General features: G+C 36.7%; 1 protein-coding gene across 1 annotated transcript in view; it reads right to left on the minus strand.

The window, feature by feature from the left end:
- Window positions 1-12,891, minus strand: part of LOC593256 (krev interaction trapped protein 1) — a 34,086-nt gene extending 21,195 nt beyond the window's left edge. The window contains exons 1-2 of the mRNA XM_030974425.1: window positions 12,771-12,891; window positions 7,792-8,102 (exon numbers count right to left, since the gene is read on the minus strand). Of these exons, the coding sequence (XP_030830285.1) occupies window positions 7,792-8,058 (267 nt within the window). The 5' untranslated portion in view covers window positions 8,059-8,102; window positions 12,771-12,891. The remainder of the gene's footprint in view (window positions 1-7,791; window positions 8,103-12,770) is intronic.
- Between the last annotated feature and the right edge of the window lie 1,044 nt (window positions 12,892-13,935).

Raw genomic sequence — 13,935 nt, forward strand, 5'->3', positions numbered from 1 at the left:
ATGAATACCGCTTTATTAGTTTGGATCTTTGTAATATTATGAGTGATTAGAATGATGGAATAATTACCAAAATGGATAATAATATTTCTTCAAAGACAGAGTATTATACAGTGTAATTACTCACATATTTAATTTCATTATACAGTGTAATTATATAATTTGGAAATCATTTATTCATTCATATCGTAGTGTGAAGTTGTGAACCCTGCATACAGGTAACATGTATTTTACAGGGTTTGTATTGACTCTAATAAAAAGATACTTGTTTTAAGTTATATTTTATGTTATATCTTTTCTTTCTGTACTTTGATATATTAGTGTTTTCATTGATTGATATCCCAGAAGTAATGAGCTTTTAACTTTCCCTTATTCTAAAGAGGATCACTGTATTCTTCACCAGCTTGCCAACTGAATTGTCCCTGCACAGCCAGCCTGCAGATGTTAACAGGATATTGGAAGGTTGATAAGTTAGATAAATATATATGCATGCCAATAGCTCAACAGGATCATCAAGTTCACCTCTATATGTAGACACAAATTAGTTCTCAATAGGGACTTTTAGATTTGCACGAAGACAATGTGGATTGCTACGGTCGACGTCCTTTTTATGCACTGCCTTCAATGGACGTCACAGGTTTCAGTCCACGCAAATCTAAAAGTCCCTAATGCCAACATGCTGTTGAGCACGCCATTAAGCTCGCAGCCATTTTTTTCCCACAAGATTGTCGACGAACTCGTTGACGAGCTTGTCGACGAACTCGTACGAACTTGTTGACGAACTCGTTGACGAACTCGTACGAACTCGTTGACGAGCTTGTCGACGAACTCGTACGAACTCGCCAACGGGCACGCCAACGAGCTCGCCAACGAGCTTATCAGCCAGTGACGAGCTGCATATTTGGAGCACGCCAACGAGCTCGCCAACGAGCTCGCGTGCATGCTCGTAGCTAATTTGCATATTTGGAACGAAACGAGTTCGTCTGCGAGTTCGTCTGCGAGTTCGTCGACGAACTCGTGGGCGAGCACGCTGACGAGCTCGCGTGTTAGCGTACTGAAATTTGTATAGGGGTTAACAAATCGCTTCATAAGAAAACTAGATTTCTACTAATGATTTAGAACACTGCAGGCTATAACTGTAGAACCTATGGTGGCACATCTATATATCTCATAATTATTTTCTGGAATGTCATTGAAAGAGTCCCCCCCCCCCCCCCCCCAAAAAAAAGACCTTCTGTCACATTCTGTACGCATACTATTGACTTGCCAATAACTAACAGCTACTTGTCTACAGCATTTCTTTTCAGGCACTTGACACTTGTAGGATACAAACAATAAATGTGTCTTTGATATTCCAAATGCGTGACCTTCCACATGAACTACATTTCTTCAGAACAGACCTACAGCGTTGATGTTCAATACATCAGTAGATAGCTAATGTCATTAGGAAATGGAAGATGTACATCAATATCACAACAGGAAAAAGAACATGACAATTTATAAGCACTTGGTGCGAAACCGAAACTGGACCTCTGGATCTTCACTCACATTTTCTTCATCATCAATTCATGTTCAGGTTGACAGGCACACTGCTTATATTAGAGATTTAAAACACAGTTCACGCTCTAGGGCGCTCTAGGGCCCAGAAGGTGTGGGAACATGGTGTTTGACGCGCCTCTCTCACTTCCTCTGCCATTCAGAACTAATTTTTAGGAGAGAAGGGTAATGGTTGAGACAGCCCCTTATAATCTGCTCTACTTAACATTTCACCCAGGGACTTCTGTACTCACACTATCTATAGCAGACTATAGCAAGAGTCATTTTTTAAGAATCTTTCTAGGCCTAATTGTACCACATCAACCTTTCAACAATGTCACTTTCTCATATCATACACCCAGCAGAGTCATCCAAAACATAGAATTGATCAAAAGTTCTTATGATCAATTTATGTCATAGAGCTCTACATGCGGCCCATATCAATATCAAGATCAATATCAAGGATTTTACAAATCCAGAATCATGAATTTGAAACAGCAATCAAACCACAATCAGTGATTTTACCATTTTCATCAAAATAAACTCATGATATTTCAAAAAGTTGTATTTTAGCATGGACAGCGGTGTGTCAAAAGCAACCTGAAAGATTCAGAGAAATAGCAACCCTGAGAAATTGTCCACGTCCCATTGCTGACATATGTGCACCATCTCTACTCACATTGGAACATTCCTGCTGTGAGTCACAGTAAAGGCATTTGACACATTCAATCACTTGCAATGCCATACATGTACCAGGTACCCCTTTCTCTCCTGGGTACAAAGTGGCAAATGTAAATGAATGCCTTGCCACAAACTTTAGTGAATTGGCTGGGAATCGTGCCTGGACTAATATAATGATTCAGTCCGGTGATAAGACCATGTGCTTCACAAAAGATACAAAAAGAAAATCACATCTTTGGCTGAAGTTGCACTCTTCGCATCCATCACTCAATCACAGCAAGACTTGTTTTTGTGAGGAGATGTCATATAACCAAGTAATGAAATTTTATGATTTCCTGCTCTGATGCAGTTAGAATGACACCTACTCCATGTGAAATGAACGGACATAATAAAGATTCTCTGATATCATTCATATCCTCAACATAAATGTCATAAGCTGTAAAATCTTAGAGTCTCAAGTTTGAACTTTCTATCCCCTGCAATAAAAGAGTGCAAGGAGGCACAGAGGACACATGAATTCTGTTGAGCAATTCCATGACTTCTAACAGTCTTTAAGATATTTCATCAAAGACCTACACAGTTAGGTCCATGATTCACACATGCCTTCATCACTATAATCATAACAATCTTTAAACAAATTATTTCATTTGATTTTATCTTATTCATTTGTCCAACAAACATTTGGCATGGATAATTATTCTGCTTACTCACAATGGAAAGCTAAATATAAAAGTTGAGCAATAGGACTCGTATTCTGTTTACAATATCACATACTCGGTTTGAGCCTTCCATATACAGTGTATGCATGTACATGTAATGGCATTCTCAACAATTCCAAATTGCACTGTGATTTCTAATTCCTTAAAAGACATCAAATATGGCAATGATAGTTCGGTGATCGTTACAAGCAGTTTTTATGTTTGTACCTCATGTCATGTACACAAGTATTGAAATCTAGAGCAAAAAGCAGCATACAAGGTAAATCCCCCCCTCCCCTCCAAAAAAAAATAAATAAATAAATAAATAAATAAATAAATAAAAAATAAATAAATGAAAAAAATAAAAAATCTTACCAGATTCTAGTTACTTTCTCTATAGATATTGTGTTGTTAAACTTTTTTGTGATTTATGCTGGTGGTATGCTTGTACACCCCATGTACAATTATGCATGTCAAAAATCATCTTCAAAATTTCTTAAGGGTTATGATTCTCATTTCAATAAATCGGGCTAAACACAGCAAAACACTTATTTTTAAAATGTATTGGTACTCAGCATTTTGATCGTGGTAATTTTTCTCCTACCCCCCCCCCCCCCATTCTCCAAATATAAATACATCCTGGCTACCTGCCTAAAGAGAAGTGAGATAAGATAAAGGTATAGTCTCAAGGTATAGCACTGTCAGATTATCATTAACCACAATCAATCAAAAGAAAAGAAAAGAATGAAGAGATTTTGAGGATATTAACTCCATCCCTACCTTTACAAACCTTTCTCACAAAAATTATATCGACGTCACGCCTCTTCTCTTTTGACCCAGACTTTCCTCTTACCCTTTTTCCAAACCTCAAATCCCCAATGAGTTTTAAGTGGATACCTCTCAGCTTAAGTCAGTGAACCTGTATTTAATTACTGTATGAAGAAAATATAATAGATGACATGCAATGATTCTTAATTTTGATCAAACATGTGTATGTATAGTGTTCACAGAGAGGGGTTCAATGGTCAGAACAGAAAATAAACAAATCATCACAACAAAAAAATATATATATTTGATCTACGAAAGAACAAATTGAAAGGCAATTTAATAAAGGGAGGGAGAGAATATTAGAGAGGTACATGTACATGTTGATAGTTCTTCCTACATGTACATGTATACTGACCCAATAAACAACTTTTTGGCCACTACTCATAATTCTAAAATATATTTGTAGTTTCTGTTTTGATCTCAACTGGCTGATCTAATTTTGCAAATCAGGTACCCAACCCTACTTCTTCCTTTTCCCTCGCTAAATTAAGATATGATCTTGAGTCTTGACCTACTTGTAATTCCACACAGCCTTCACCCTTTGACCAGACAAAAATATACAAAAAATAGTGATATGTCGGTCAGTTTTTTGCAAACCCAATTTCAAGACAAAAAATGACTTTGCATTAAATAAATTATAGACATTTTTTATCAAATACAACATTTATAAAAGTTTGTGATTTGATGAAAAGACACCATGTATGTTTCTATACCATTTGAAGGACATCATTTGGTTTACTGTTTGATACATGTAACCATTCTGTTATGCAAGCCCAAAATTACAATCAGGAATGAAAGTTTTTAAAAAAATGTGTTTAATACCGGAACTTAAATTATGATTTTTAAGTTTAAGAAACCCTCATCTTGGCCTTAATCTTTAATGTGAAGAATTAAAATTTAATAAATTATGCTCGACGTATGGACAGAAGTTATTACATTTAATATAAAACTTAAGCTATATTGGTAATGATTAAGAGCTTTGCCAAGGGCTTTCTTGTTTGATATTGTTTGAAATTAGTCAGACCAATTTTTACCTAACTCCATCAATTACATTATATGTATCATCTTTATTCAGCGTAATAAACAAAGAAGTAAACAGTAAGGCCAATGCATATTGTGGTTTAACTGTGAATGACAACCCTGTTGAAATTTCACAAAGCAAAGTTAAAATTGGCTTCTAAACTCCAATATTGTGATGTACCAGTAAATGAGCTGAAAGGTCAAGCGATTCATTTTTCTAGGAGCAATGCTAGATAAAATCAAGAAAGAATACATGTATCATCCAAGCTGACATTCTCTACTAGTGCTATTAGAATCATTAGATCAGACACAATTTTATCTTGTCTCTTACAATCCTGTGCCAAAGTGTCAAGATTTTTCACTCTCTACATGAATTTGACTCCAAAAGAAATTGATCTTGTTGTAAGGAGGATTATGGTATTGGTAGTTTCAGTCCTATACTGATAAGCTTGTAAACTTAGTAGGTGGGCTATGACAGGCCATCAAATTAGTTTTGACAATGGGATATGCCTGCGTTTTATATTCTGATGTGAGGAGGAGTGACAATGTTATGACTCAGATATATTAAAGGCAGACAGACAGAATATGAGGAAAGGCCTATTGCCATGTTATGAACAAATTAGGGTAAAATGTTCTTGATCATGATGCATGTTTACCTCCTTCAAAAATTGTCAGGATTTAAATCCTTTGACACGAGTCCTCTCTTACTCTTTTCACACTGGTTTTGCTTAACCCCGTACTTTGCTTAGCCCCGTACTATCCTTAACCCCGGACTATTTTTTTGGCTTTTCACACTCGCTGTTTTTAGTCCCGTACTAGCGCCTATTCCGGAATAAGAAAATTCCCGCTGTTCTCACTGCATTTCGTTAACCCCGGATATCGTGTATGTTATGATAGGACATACTTCGCATCTGGCCAGCTGCGATACGCTCCATTGCGTAGTACCGGACTATTTTTCGTTTCTGTTCTCATTCACTTGCTTAGCACCGCAATTGCGGGGTTAGCAGGAGTTAGCACCACAATTGCGGAGTTAGCCCTGCTATTTTGCAGGGTTAGTTAACCCCGTACTATAGGTGGGGTTAGCCAACTTTAGCCCACTTTGGTAAAAACCAGTCTGAACAGAAAGTGGAATAGGCTTAACCCCGTACTATAGGTGGGGTTAAGACCCCCCCTTAACCCCACCTATAGTACGGGGTTAAGGAAAATATTGCCAGTGTGAAAAGCATATCTGTGGTAACACCTTTTATCAGTACTTACATCATGTAGGCGTAATCCTCTATAGATTTATATGGTCTTAAATTCTAATCAAGATATGATAATAATATTTTACACAGGTTTTAATGCTTCATATTGAACATGTCTTTTATTCAAAGAATTAATTTACTTGTAGGATGATGGCTCAAAAATAAATGAAAATAACTTTTAGGTTAGCTTACATGTAGTCAGTAAAACACTAGTAGAGATACTGTGGCATATAGTCAGCTGCATTTATTTTAGATACAGTTGTACCCATTTATTCCAGATATTTTAATTTTTTTTCCTCAAGTAAAAAACCAAAAATGATTCAGGGGGAAAAAAAGGCATCAAAAAAAAAAAATTCCCTCCTTTTGATTAAGAAAATTGAGGAAAAAAAAAATCAGGAATATTAGGTAAAATAAGGGAAAAATCAGGGGAAAAAAAATTGGGAACCAGATTTAAATCGAGTAATTATCAGGCCTGATATCAATGATCAGTTTTAAATTTTATTAGATGACTTGACGCTGCAGGATATTATTTGATTCATCAATAATTGTCTAATAGTGAAAGAAGTACATATTATGCAAAAGAATCTGATGTAAAATTGAACACGACACCAGGTACATTCCCTTTGAAAAGGTGAGCACACCTGTAAACTTTGGAGAGCTTCCAAACAAAAGCGGTAATGTGAAAGCAATATAAAAGTCATTTTGCATCAATCTCATCAGGATTAGATTTTACTGTGAAATAGGTCACATCCATCATCCCATTGTTTCATCATGGATAAATCACAGAGAACTTGACACCTGATTTAAACACCTAGGGACCAAGTTGGCTGAGTATCTAATGCAGATGATTAGAAGTAGATATCATCACAGGATGCCCACCTTGCTTCCTCTCAACCTATCTCTGATGAAAACAGCTCTAGGAATCAAGAAAACACCTTGCACAGGTCTCACCTTCTTTGAGTTACTGTGCATGACAAGTACACACACATACAGGTACAAGTATATACCAAACATGATGTTAACATTCATGTTTCATGTAAAGACATTATTTATATATTTCAACTTGTTCTTGGTATAAGAATCTCACGATGCACTCCTAAACAGGATCATAAATGGCTGATAGTGTCATTTATCATTAAAAAAAACCTAGTTGTTTTAATGTCACAATACACACCTATTCTTTTCTTTCACTGTTTCTCTATAGATAGATCTACACATGTATACATGTATAGACTCTATGTACAGTAGATATTGAATTGATCTAGACCCTACTTGCCAAGGGAAGCATAAGATCATTAGATACGATCAGGCCAGTTTAAGGAATTGATAGTGCATCTGAATTTATTTCATTAAATATTCTCTAACAGTTAATTTTTCAAAAATGCAATTTAACATTACAAGATATGTAGAATAGTGAAACATGAAAAATATAATTAATTTTTTATCATTTACACACCAGTGCCCCATAAACCTAACAAAAAGGATTTCCCATCAGTTGGACCAAATTTTGTATAGCCTACAGTGTACATTTAGGTTTAGATAACAATATTTCTCAATTTCCATCATGCTGTTTAAAAATTCAAATATTTCAGTCACGGTTTGTAGTTGGGTGTAGTCATCAGTAATCTATTTAACAATGTGGAATATTATAAAATAATACAAAATAATTAATAACAAGAATTCCACAACGGGTAGATATATAGCACAGATCAGACAGAGACAGTCTCAGAGAGAGAGAGATAGAGGTTGAAAAGAATAACTCTAGGGCTAGTATCAGAGTGACTTACTGGATCATTAGATGGATGGTCAGGAGAAGGTGTATGAAACATTGGATTGATAACAGCCCGATCACAATGTTCAAGCATCTTCATCTTATTAAGAGCTTCAGCCGGTGGGATCCGGTACTGTGATTGTGTAACCTGAGTGATGTATGCTGGATTCGTCACATTGCCTCTGAATCTACGCTCGGGAGGGGCAGCAGGTCGGTTCCGGTTCCGGGTATGAGAATTCATCTCTCCGTTTCTTCTAAGTAGTGACTTAGGTCCAACAGGCATGAGTCAGTGATTCTTGGACAGTTTACTCAGAAAGATATGAATCACTGCAAAGATGAAAAAAGTAATAATTATGACAAAATGATGTGTATACACTAAAGATTAATTGTATAGGAGAAGTTGGAAGGACAAAATACATTAATTGTCCACCAGAGAATCTTTGTGTCAAAAATGTTGAAGATTACATTTACAAAAATTTAATATTTCATACTTCATGTACATTTTGAAAGAATACATGTACACTGTCTAGGTGAATTGGAGATGAGGTTAAAATCAAACCCTTGGGCAGCACTAATGTTCTTTGGCAAGCAAGACATCTAATTAATCAGCATTTGCCACTCTCTATTCAGGTGTTAAAATGCCTACATTATATAGCTAGAGACAGGGTAATATTGGAGCACCATCAAGGTGGATTTAAGACCTATACAAAAATCAAATAATATTATCTATATAAAAAATGAAATACTTAATGACAAATCTTTGAGTTCTGTCTCTACTTATCTGATACTCGATGATTGAATACGGTCTAATTAGATTTGGTGATTCAAGATGTTCAGGATATAAAGGATATTAGCTGAAATGATGAGAAGCAATAATTCATATCATGTATATATGTCATCACAGGAGAGGAAACCATGGGGCAACCTTGCTAGACAATTTATCTCAATTATATGCAATATTGCATTCCATTGATACACATCTCAATACTCATAATCAACTATTCTGTACATCCAATCTTTGAGTATTACTAGATAGGTATAGATCCCTAAAGAAAAAGCTGCTAAGCTACACTGTACATGTACATGTATGGAGCTCCAGCCAACCAGCCAATTAAAGCTGAACAAGCCATGCTTGCCTGGCATTAAGCTACAAAAAACAGATAAGATCTGAAAGTAGTCATGTACAATGTATCTACAATGTATGTATACCAGAAAAAGCATTACATCTTGTGCTTTCAGAACTATAGTACGGATGACGATGCAATTTGACTTCAATATTTAATGTTTTTCGAAAAGAAATCAGATGACCATACAATTGTATTTCATCATCTCGTGGATGATGGTACACCAAGTATGGAAACAGTGGATGTACATGTATCGGTATGTGTTTAAGTATGTATGCTAAAGCTCAGATGAATGAACGCACATCTACATGTACCATGCAAAAGTGTTTCGATAAAGGGGGACAAAATAGTTTTCCCTTTGATTAAATAGCATGTTAAATTGTTAATACAAAACATAATGGTGGGAGTGATGGTAAAAGTACTAGGTTTCATGCAACTAATAGTAATAATATTGAATAGATTCTCTTTTTTAGTAAAAAATGTTACATTGCACCCACTTGACAATATTTCCCTCACCATGCCAACCATGAAAGAACTCCTGATACCAGACGGTTATTTCTGTCTATCAAAAACTTTAAGCTTTAAACTTTAAGTACCATAAATCTCTGTGTATAAGACACACTTTTTTTTCCGCCGGAAAAAAAAAAATCAAAATTCGGGGTTGATCTTATACACAGGTACAGGATATTTTGAATCCTCAAAATGCTGCTGTTTAGTGGTTTTCAAAAATCTCTGTGTCTCAACATGAATTACATAATGCAAATAAAGAATAGGATCTACTATTTGAAGTTAAACTACGTTCCTAATTTGAAGGGAAGAGAGTTTTCTATTTTTTTCAGTCTCAATAAATTATGCCCTTTCACAAAGCACTTTGCCGGCCGAAGCTCTCCCGTGCCTTCAGCTCACTCACCCGGTTCATGCAGCTCACTCACACGGGGAATATCGACTCACCACTCGAAATCTAGCCTGTCCAAATTTCTGTTCGGACTCAGAGCAAATTTTTTCTGTAATCTTTAGTTTTAAAAACAACATTGTTACTATTATTTGTGACAAGTTCACAAGCCCTTCAACTGCGCCTCGTAATAAATCAAAGACCTTCCTTGCATGGCTTGGGTTTCTGAACGTACCTTACCAAACGCTGAAAGAAGACGCTATCTGATCTGACTTGCTGCCTTCAGTGTCGGCAAAAAAGCAAAAGCAAAAGCAAAAAAAAAAATTGGTCCTAAAAATAGGGTGCGTCTTATACACAGAGATTTACAGTAGATATAAATTACGAGGAACGTGTACCCCTCATACATGTACATAATCAAAAGACTCATATCTGTTGCTCCTCTTGAGAAATGAAAAAATAAACTAAATATAATTTGGAGTCTGTTCGGTGATATTTGCTTGTGGACTAATACTTTGTTCACAAAGACTTCTAATGTCCACATTAGTCCACATGCTATTAAATGCAGTTTTAATGCCATGCTACTCATCCAACACAGGCCATCTACAAATTAAACAAAAATAATGAAGAACAATTTTGATTGATTAAGATTTAACTTAGACTGGAACAATTATAGATCTATGTATAGACTACATGTATCGTTCTTAACTTCTAAAAACACAACATATTAATGGACCTAATTCATAATAATTTCATTTTATTTATAGAGAGTAGCCACATTAGTATTGATACTGCTCTTTAAGTATTATGCAGTCCCTACGAAATAACCTTTTAATGATTGAGACGCACATCATATGATTTTTAAAAATAAAATTAGGCCTAGAGGTCTAGGCCTACCTTCAACTTATTAAACTAAGGTTTGATTAAACTTACTAAAGCTACCTGAATATCTGATGAAGTAAAAAAAAAAATCAGAAAAATATTAGGTACGTGACAAACAGCTGCATCGTGCGATATGCAAGCGTACATGTACGCATGTTGCTTAGCTGCGACATGAGCTACCATGAGCTACCTACCTAACCGAAATCGCTGAATATGCACGACTCGAACAAACAGAGCCCTTCTCAACCTCGTGCATATTCAGCGATTTCGAGCGATCGGCGCTCGATAGCCTGAATATTCATATTTTCTTCGCCACTGCCGCGCATGCGTACCTTCTCATCGCTATTTTGAATCAATGCTGCGACATGGAAGAATCGTTGGTGTAGTATCCCGAATTAACCTTTTTTTCCCATCGAAGACTTCTTCAAATTATACATTCAAGTGATTGGAGTTGAGCCCTGAGGAGTCGTGCACCCTATGATGTAAAAATTGTAAGTACTCCCTTTGCAGATTTAACAATAATATCACCCAATCGGTTGTTTTACTAGCCCCCAAGAGAAACCAAGGAAACCACCCGAAGCTCCGACGCCTGTGTCGCCGGTGTTGGAGCTTCCCGGAGTTAATTTTGGGGTAGACCGAAAGCTTCAGTCTCTATACCGTCGGTTGTTCCACTGAGACTACGTCTGGCTCCACTAGACCTCCGGTTATAGAGACTGAACGATCGCCTATACCATCGTATGTTGAAGATATCACGGCTAGATTTTAGCCGCTAGGCCACTCCCACAAACATGACAAACTTGCCACGGCCGTATTGTTATGCCCCCAAAATCCCCCAAAATGTCATTTTACCTCGTCCATATCCAATTTTAAATTAGGCCTAGGCTATAATACATCGGTTCCACTTACTAACTTGATTGAAATAATCCGTTTAATGGTCCCTTTTAAGGAAATTATGGGTCAAAATCGACATCCATGTTGAAAATCTTGCAAGCCGTGTTAAACTCTCGCTGCCGTCAATCTCATCCCTTCTAGTCTACACCGAAGGCAAAATGATTATGAAGGAAAAACTGTGCGCCATCTACACGTTCGTAATGGCGTTATCACAGTTTTAACACGGCTTGCAAGATTTTCAACATGGATGTCGATTTTGACCCATAATTTCCTTAAAAGGGACCATTCAACGGATTATCTCAATCAAGTTAGTAAGTGGAACCGATGTATTATAGCCTAGGCCTAATTTAAAATTGGATATGGACGAGGTAAAATGACATTTTGGGGGATTTTGGGGGCATAACAATACGGCCGTGGCAAGTTTGTCATGTTTGTGGGAGGGGCCTAGCGGCTAAAATCTAGCCGTGATATCTTCAACATACGATGGTATAGGCGATCGTTCAGTCTCTATAACTGGAGGTCTAGTGGAGCCAGACGTAGTCTCAGTGGAACAACCGACGGTATAGAGACTGAAGCTTTCGGTCTAATTTTGGGGTAGACCCTATGTACTTTAGATCTAGGGTATCTCCACGCCGGAGTTACGGGTCAAAAAATGGATATGAAAGTAAACTAGTGCTGAATTTTGTACAGTGGTGTTTGAAATGTTGAGACTCCATTGAACATAATACACAGCCAGGATTATTAATGAAGCCATGTCATGTGATTAAATATCAGATCAAATCAATTTTGAAGAAAAAAATAGCCAGGCATGGCCATGGGTCTCTAACTTTCTAAGTAATATCTGTAGTCTACAAATAGTTAATGAAGTTACCTTTAAACTGTGAGCCCTACACATTTTCAGCCACCTACAGAATGCAAGAAAAACAAGGATTGGAAACCAATACAGTATACAGTGTGCATGAGATCTGAGACTGAGCTTACACACTGCACAGCAGCTATCTGTAGCAGCGACGGACAAAAACCGTCCACAACGACTCGTGCAAACACAGCCTGAACTCCCCGCACACAAAGCTACGATTCGCTAGCACTGGAGAGACGAGTCTTCTTCATTTTCGGTACAACCAAGCTAACTTACTACCCAAAATTTTGTTATCAAATAATTAATCCATATTATTATATTATATGCGTTGATTCGATGCGAATACTCACATGGTAATGGATGAGAGAAAGACTCAAGAAACGAACAAATTCCATGAGATTAAAGCAGCTCCACCCAGAAATTTAACGAAGATTGTATGATTGTAACTGTAGCAGTCGTCTTCTCTATATATTCGATACAGATTCACAATTTGATATCGTGATCGCCCAAAAGTTGGTACGTCAGACATCCCCCCCCCCCCCCCCACCGAACTCTGGACCCCTATATTATTTATTTATTTAAAGAACTTTATACAGGATAATATGTTCAGATTTACTGGGTTTTTTTTCCAACATGGTCCTGTTAACATTAAAAAGCAAATAACATATGTTTCAAATACAATCATTTTTTTTCAAGTCTTGAATAAAACCTCATTTGAATTGAATTGAATTGAACTGCATAAAGTGGACATAAAAATTCAAAAAATAGTAAAAACTCAGAAATGTAAGTATCATTAGATATAACATACTACTGTATCATACATTTTAATAAAGTATTAAAAATACGAAAAAGTACAATAGATACAAAAATTTACAAAATAAAATTAAAAACAAAACTTCTTATAAATCAATTCAAAAGTTTCAATTGTTTGGGCATTTTGTATAGTGTGGAATGCCATTCCAGCGCGCGCATTTAGCACCGGAAAATGTAAAGGCCGCTGTTTAAAGATTGAGAGGTCGACTTCTTGGATCTTGGATCTTGGATCTTGGATTATTTTCCTCCTAAATACTCCGAAGGAGAGTTTTGACTGGAGGTGGGCCGGGTGGACGATTACATTTTGGAAAAAAAGTTCTTTAGTAACTGCATTTTTAAATGAGAGCGGGGAGGTTTGGTCGATGGTTGCTTGTTGTAGGTTGTTGAGGTTGTTCCATGTCTTTACAGTCCTTGGGAAATATGAGTTGGCATAGACGTCCGAGTTGCATGGTGTGGCGAATTTCAAATTGGTTGGAGTGTCCTCGTCTACGTCAGTCTGGCTTAGGGTTGGTGTGAGATTGGTAGTCGATGTCGAGTTGTCCCTTGATCATTTTGAAGAGGCAGGTAAGACGGTGTGCTTCCCTTCTGTCTTTAAGAGATCCCCAGTTGAGTTGGTTGAGTAGCTTGGTAACGCTGGTGTCCCATCCATATTATTATTGGTGACAAAACGTGCAGCTGACGTTGAACTTTCTCGACAGCATA

This window comes from Strongylocentrotus purpuratus, unplaced genomic scaffold (assembly GCF_000002235.5).
Source record: "Strongylocentrotus purpuratus isolate Spur 01 unplaced genomic scaffold, Spur_5.0 spur5_scaffold_7, whole genome shotgun sequence".
Classification (NCBI taxonomy): domain Eukaryota; kingdom Metazoa; phylum Echinodermata; class Echinoidea; order Camarodonta; family Strongylocentrotidae; genus Strongylocentrotus; species Strongylocentrotus purpuratus.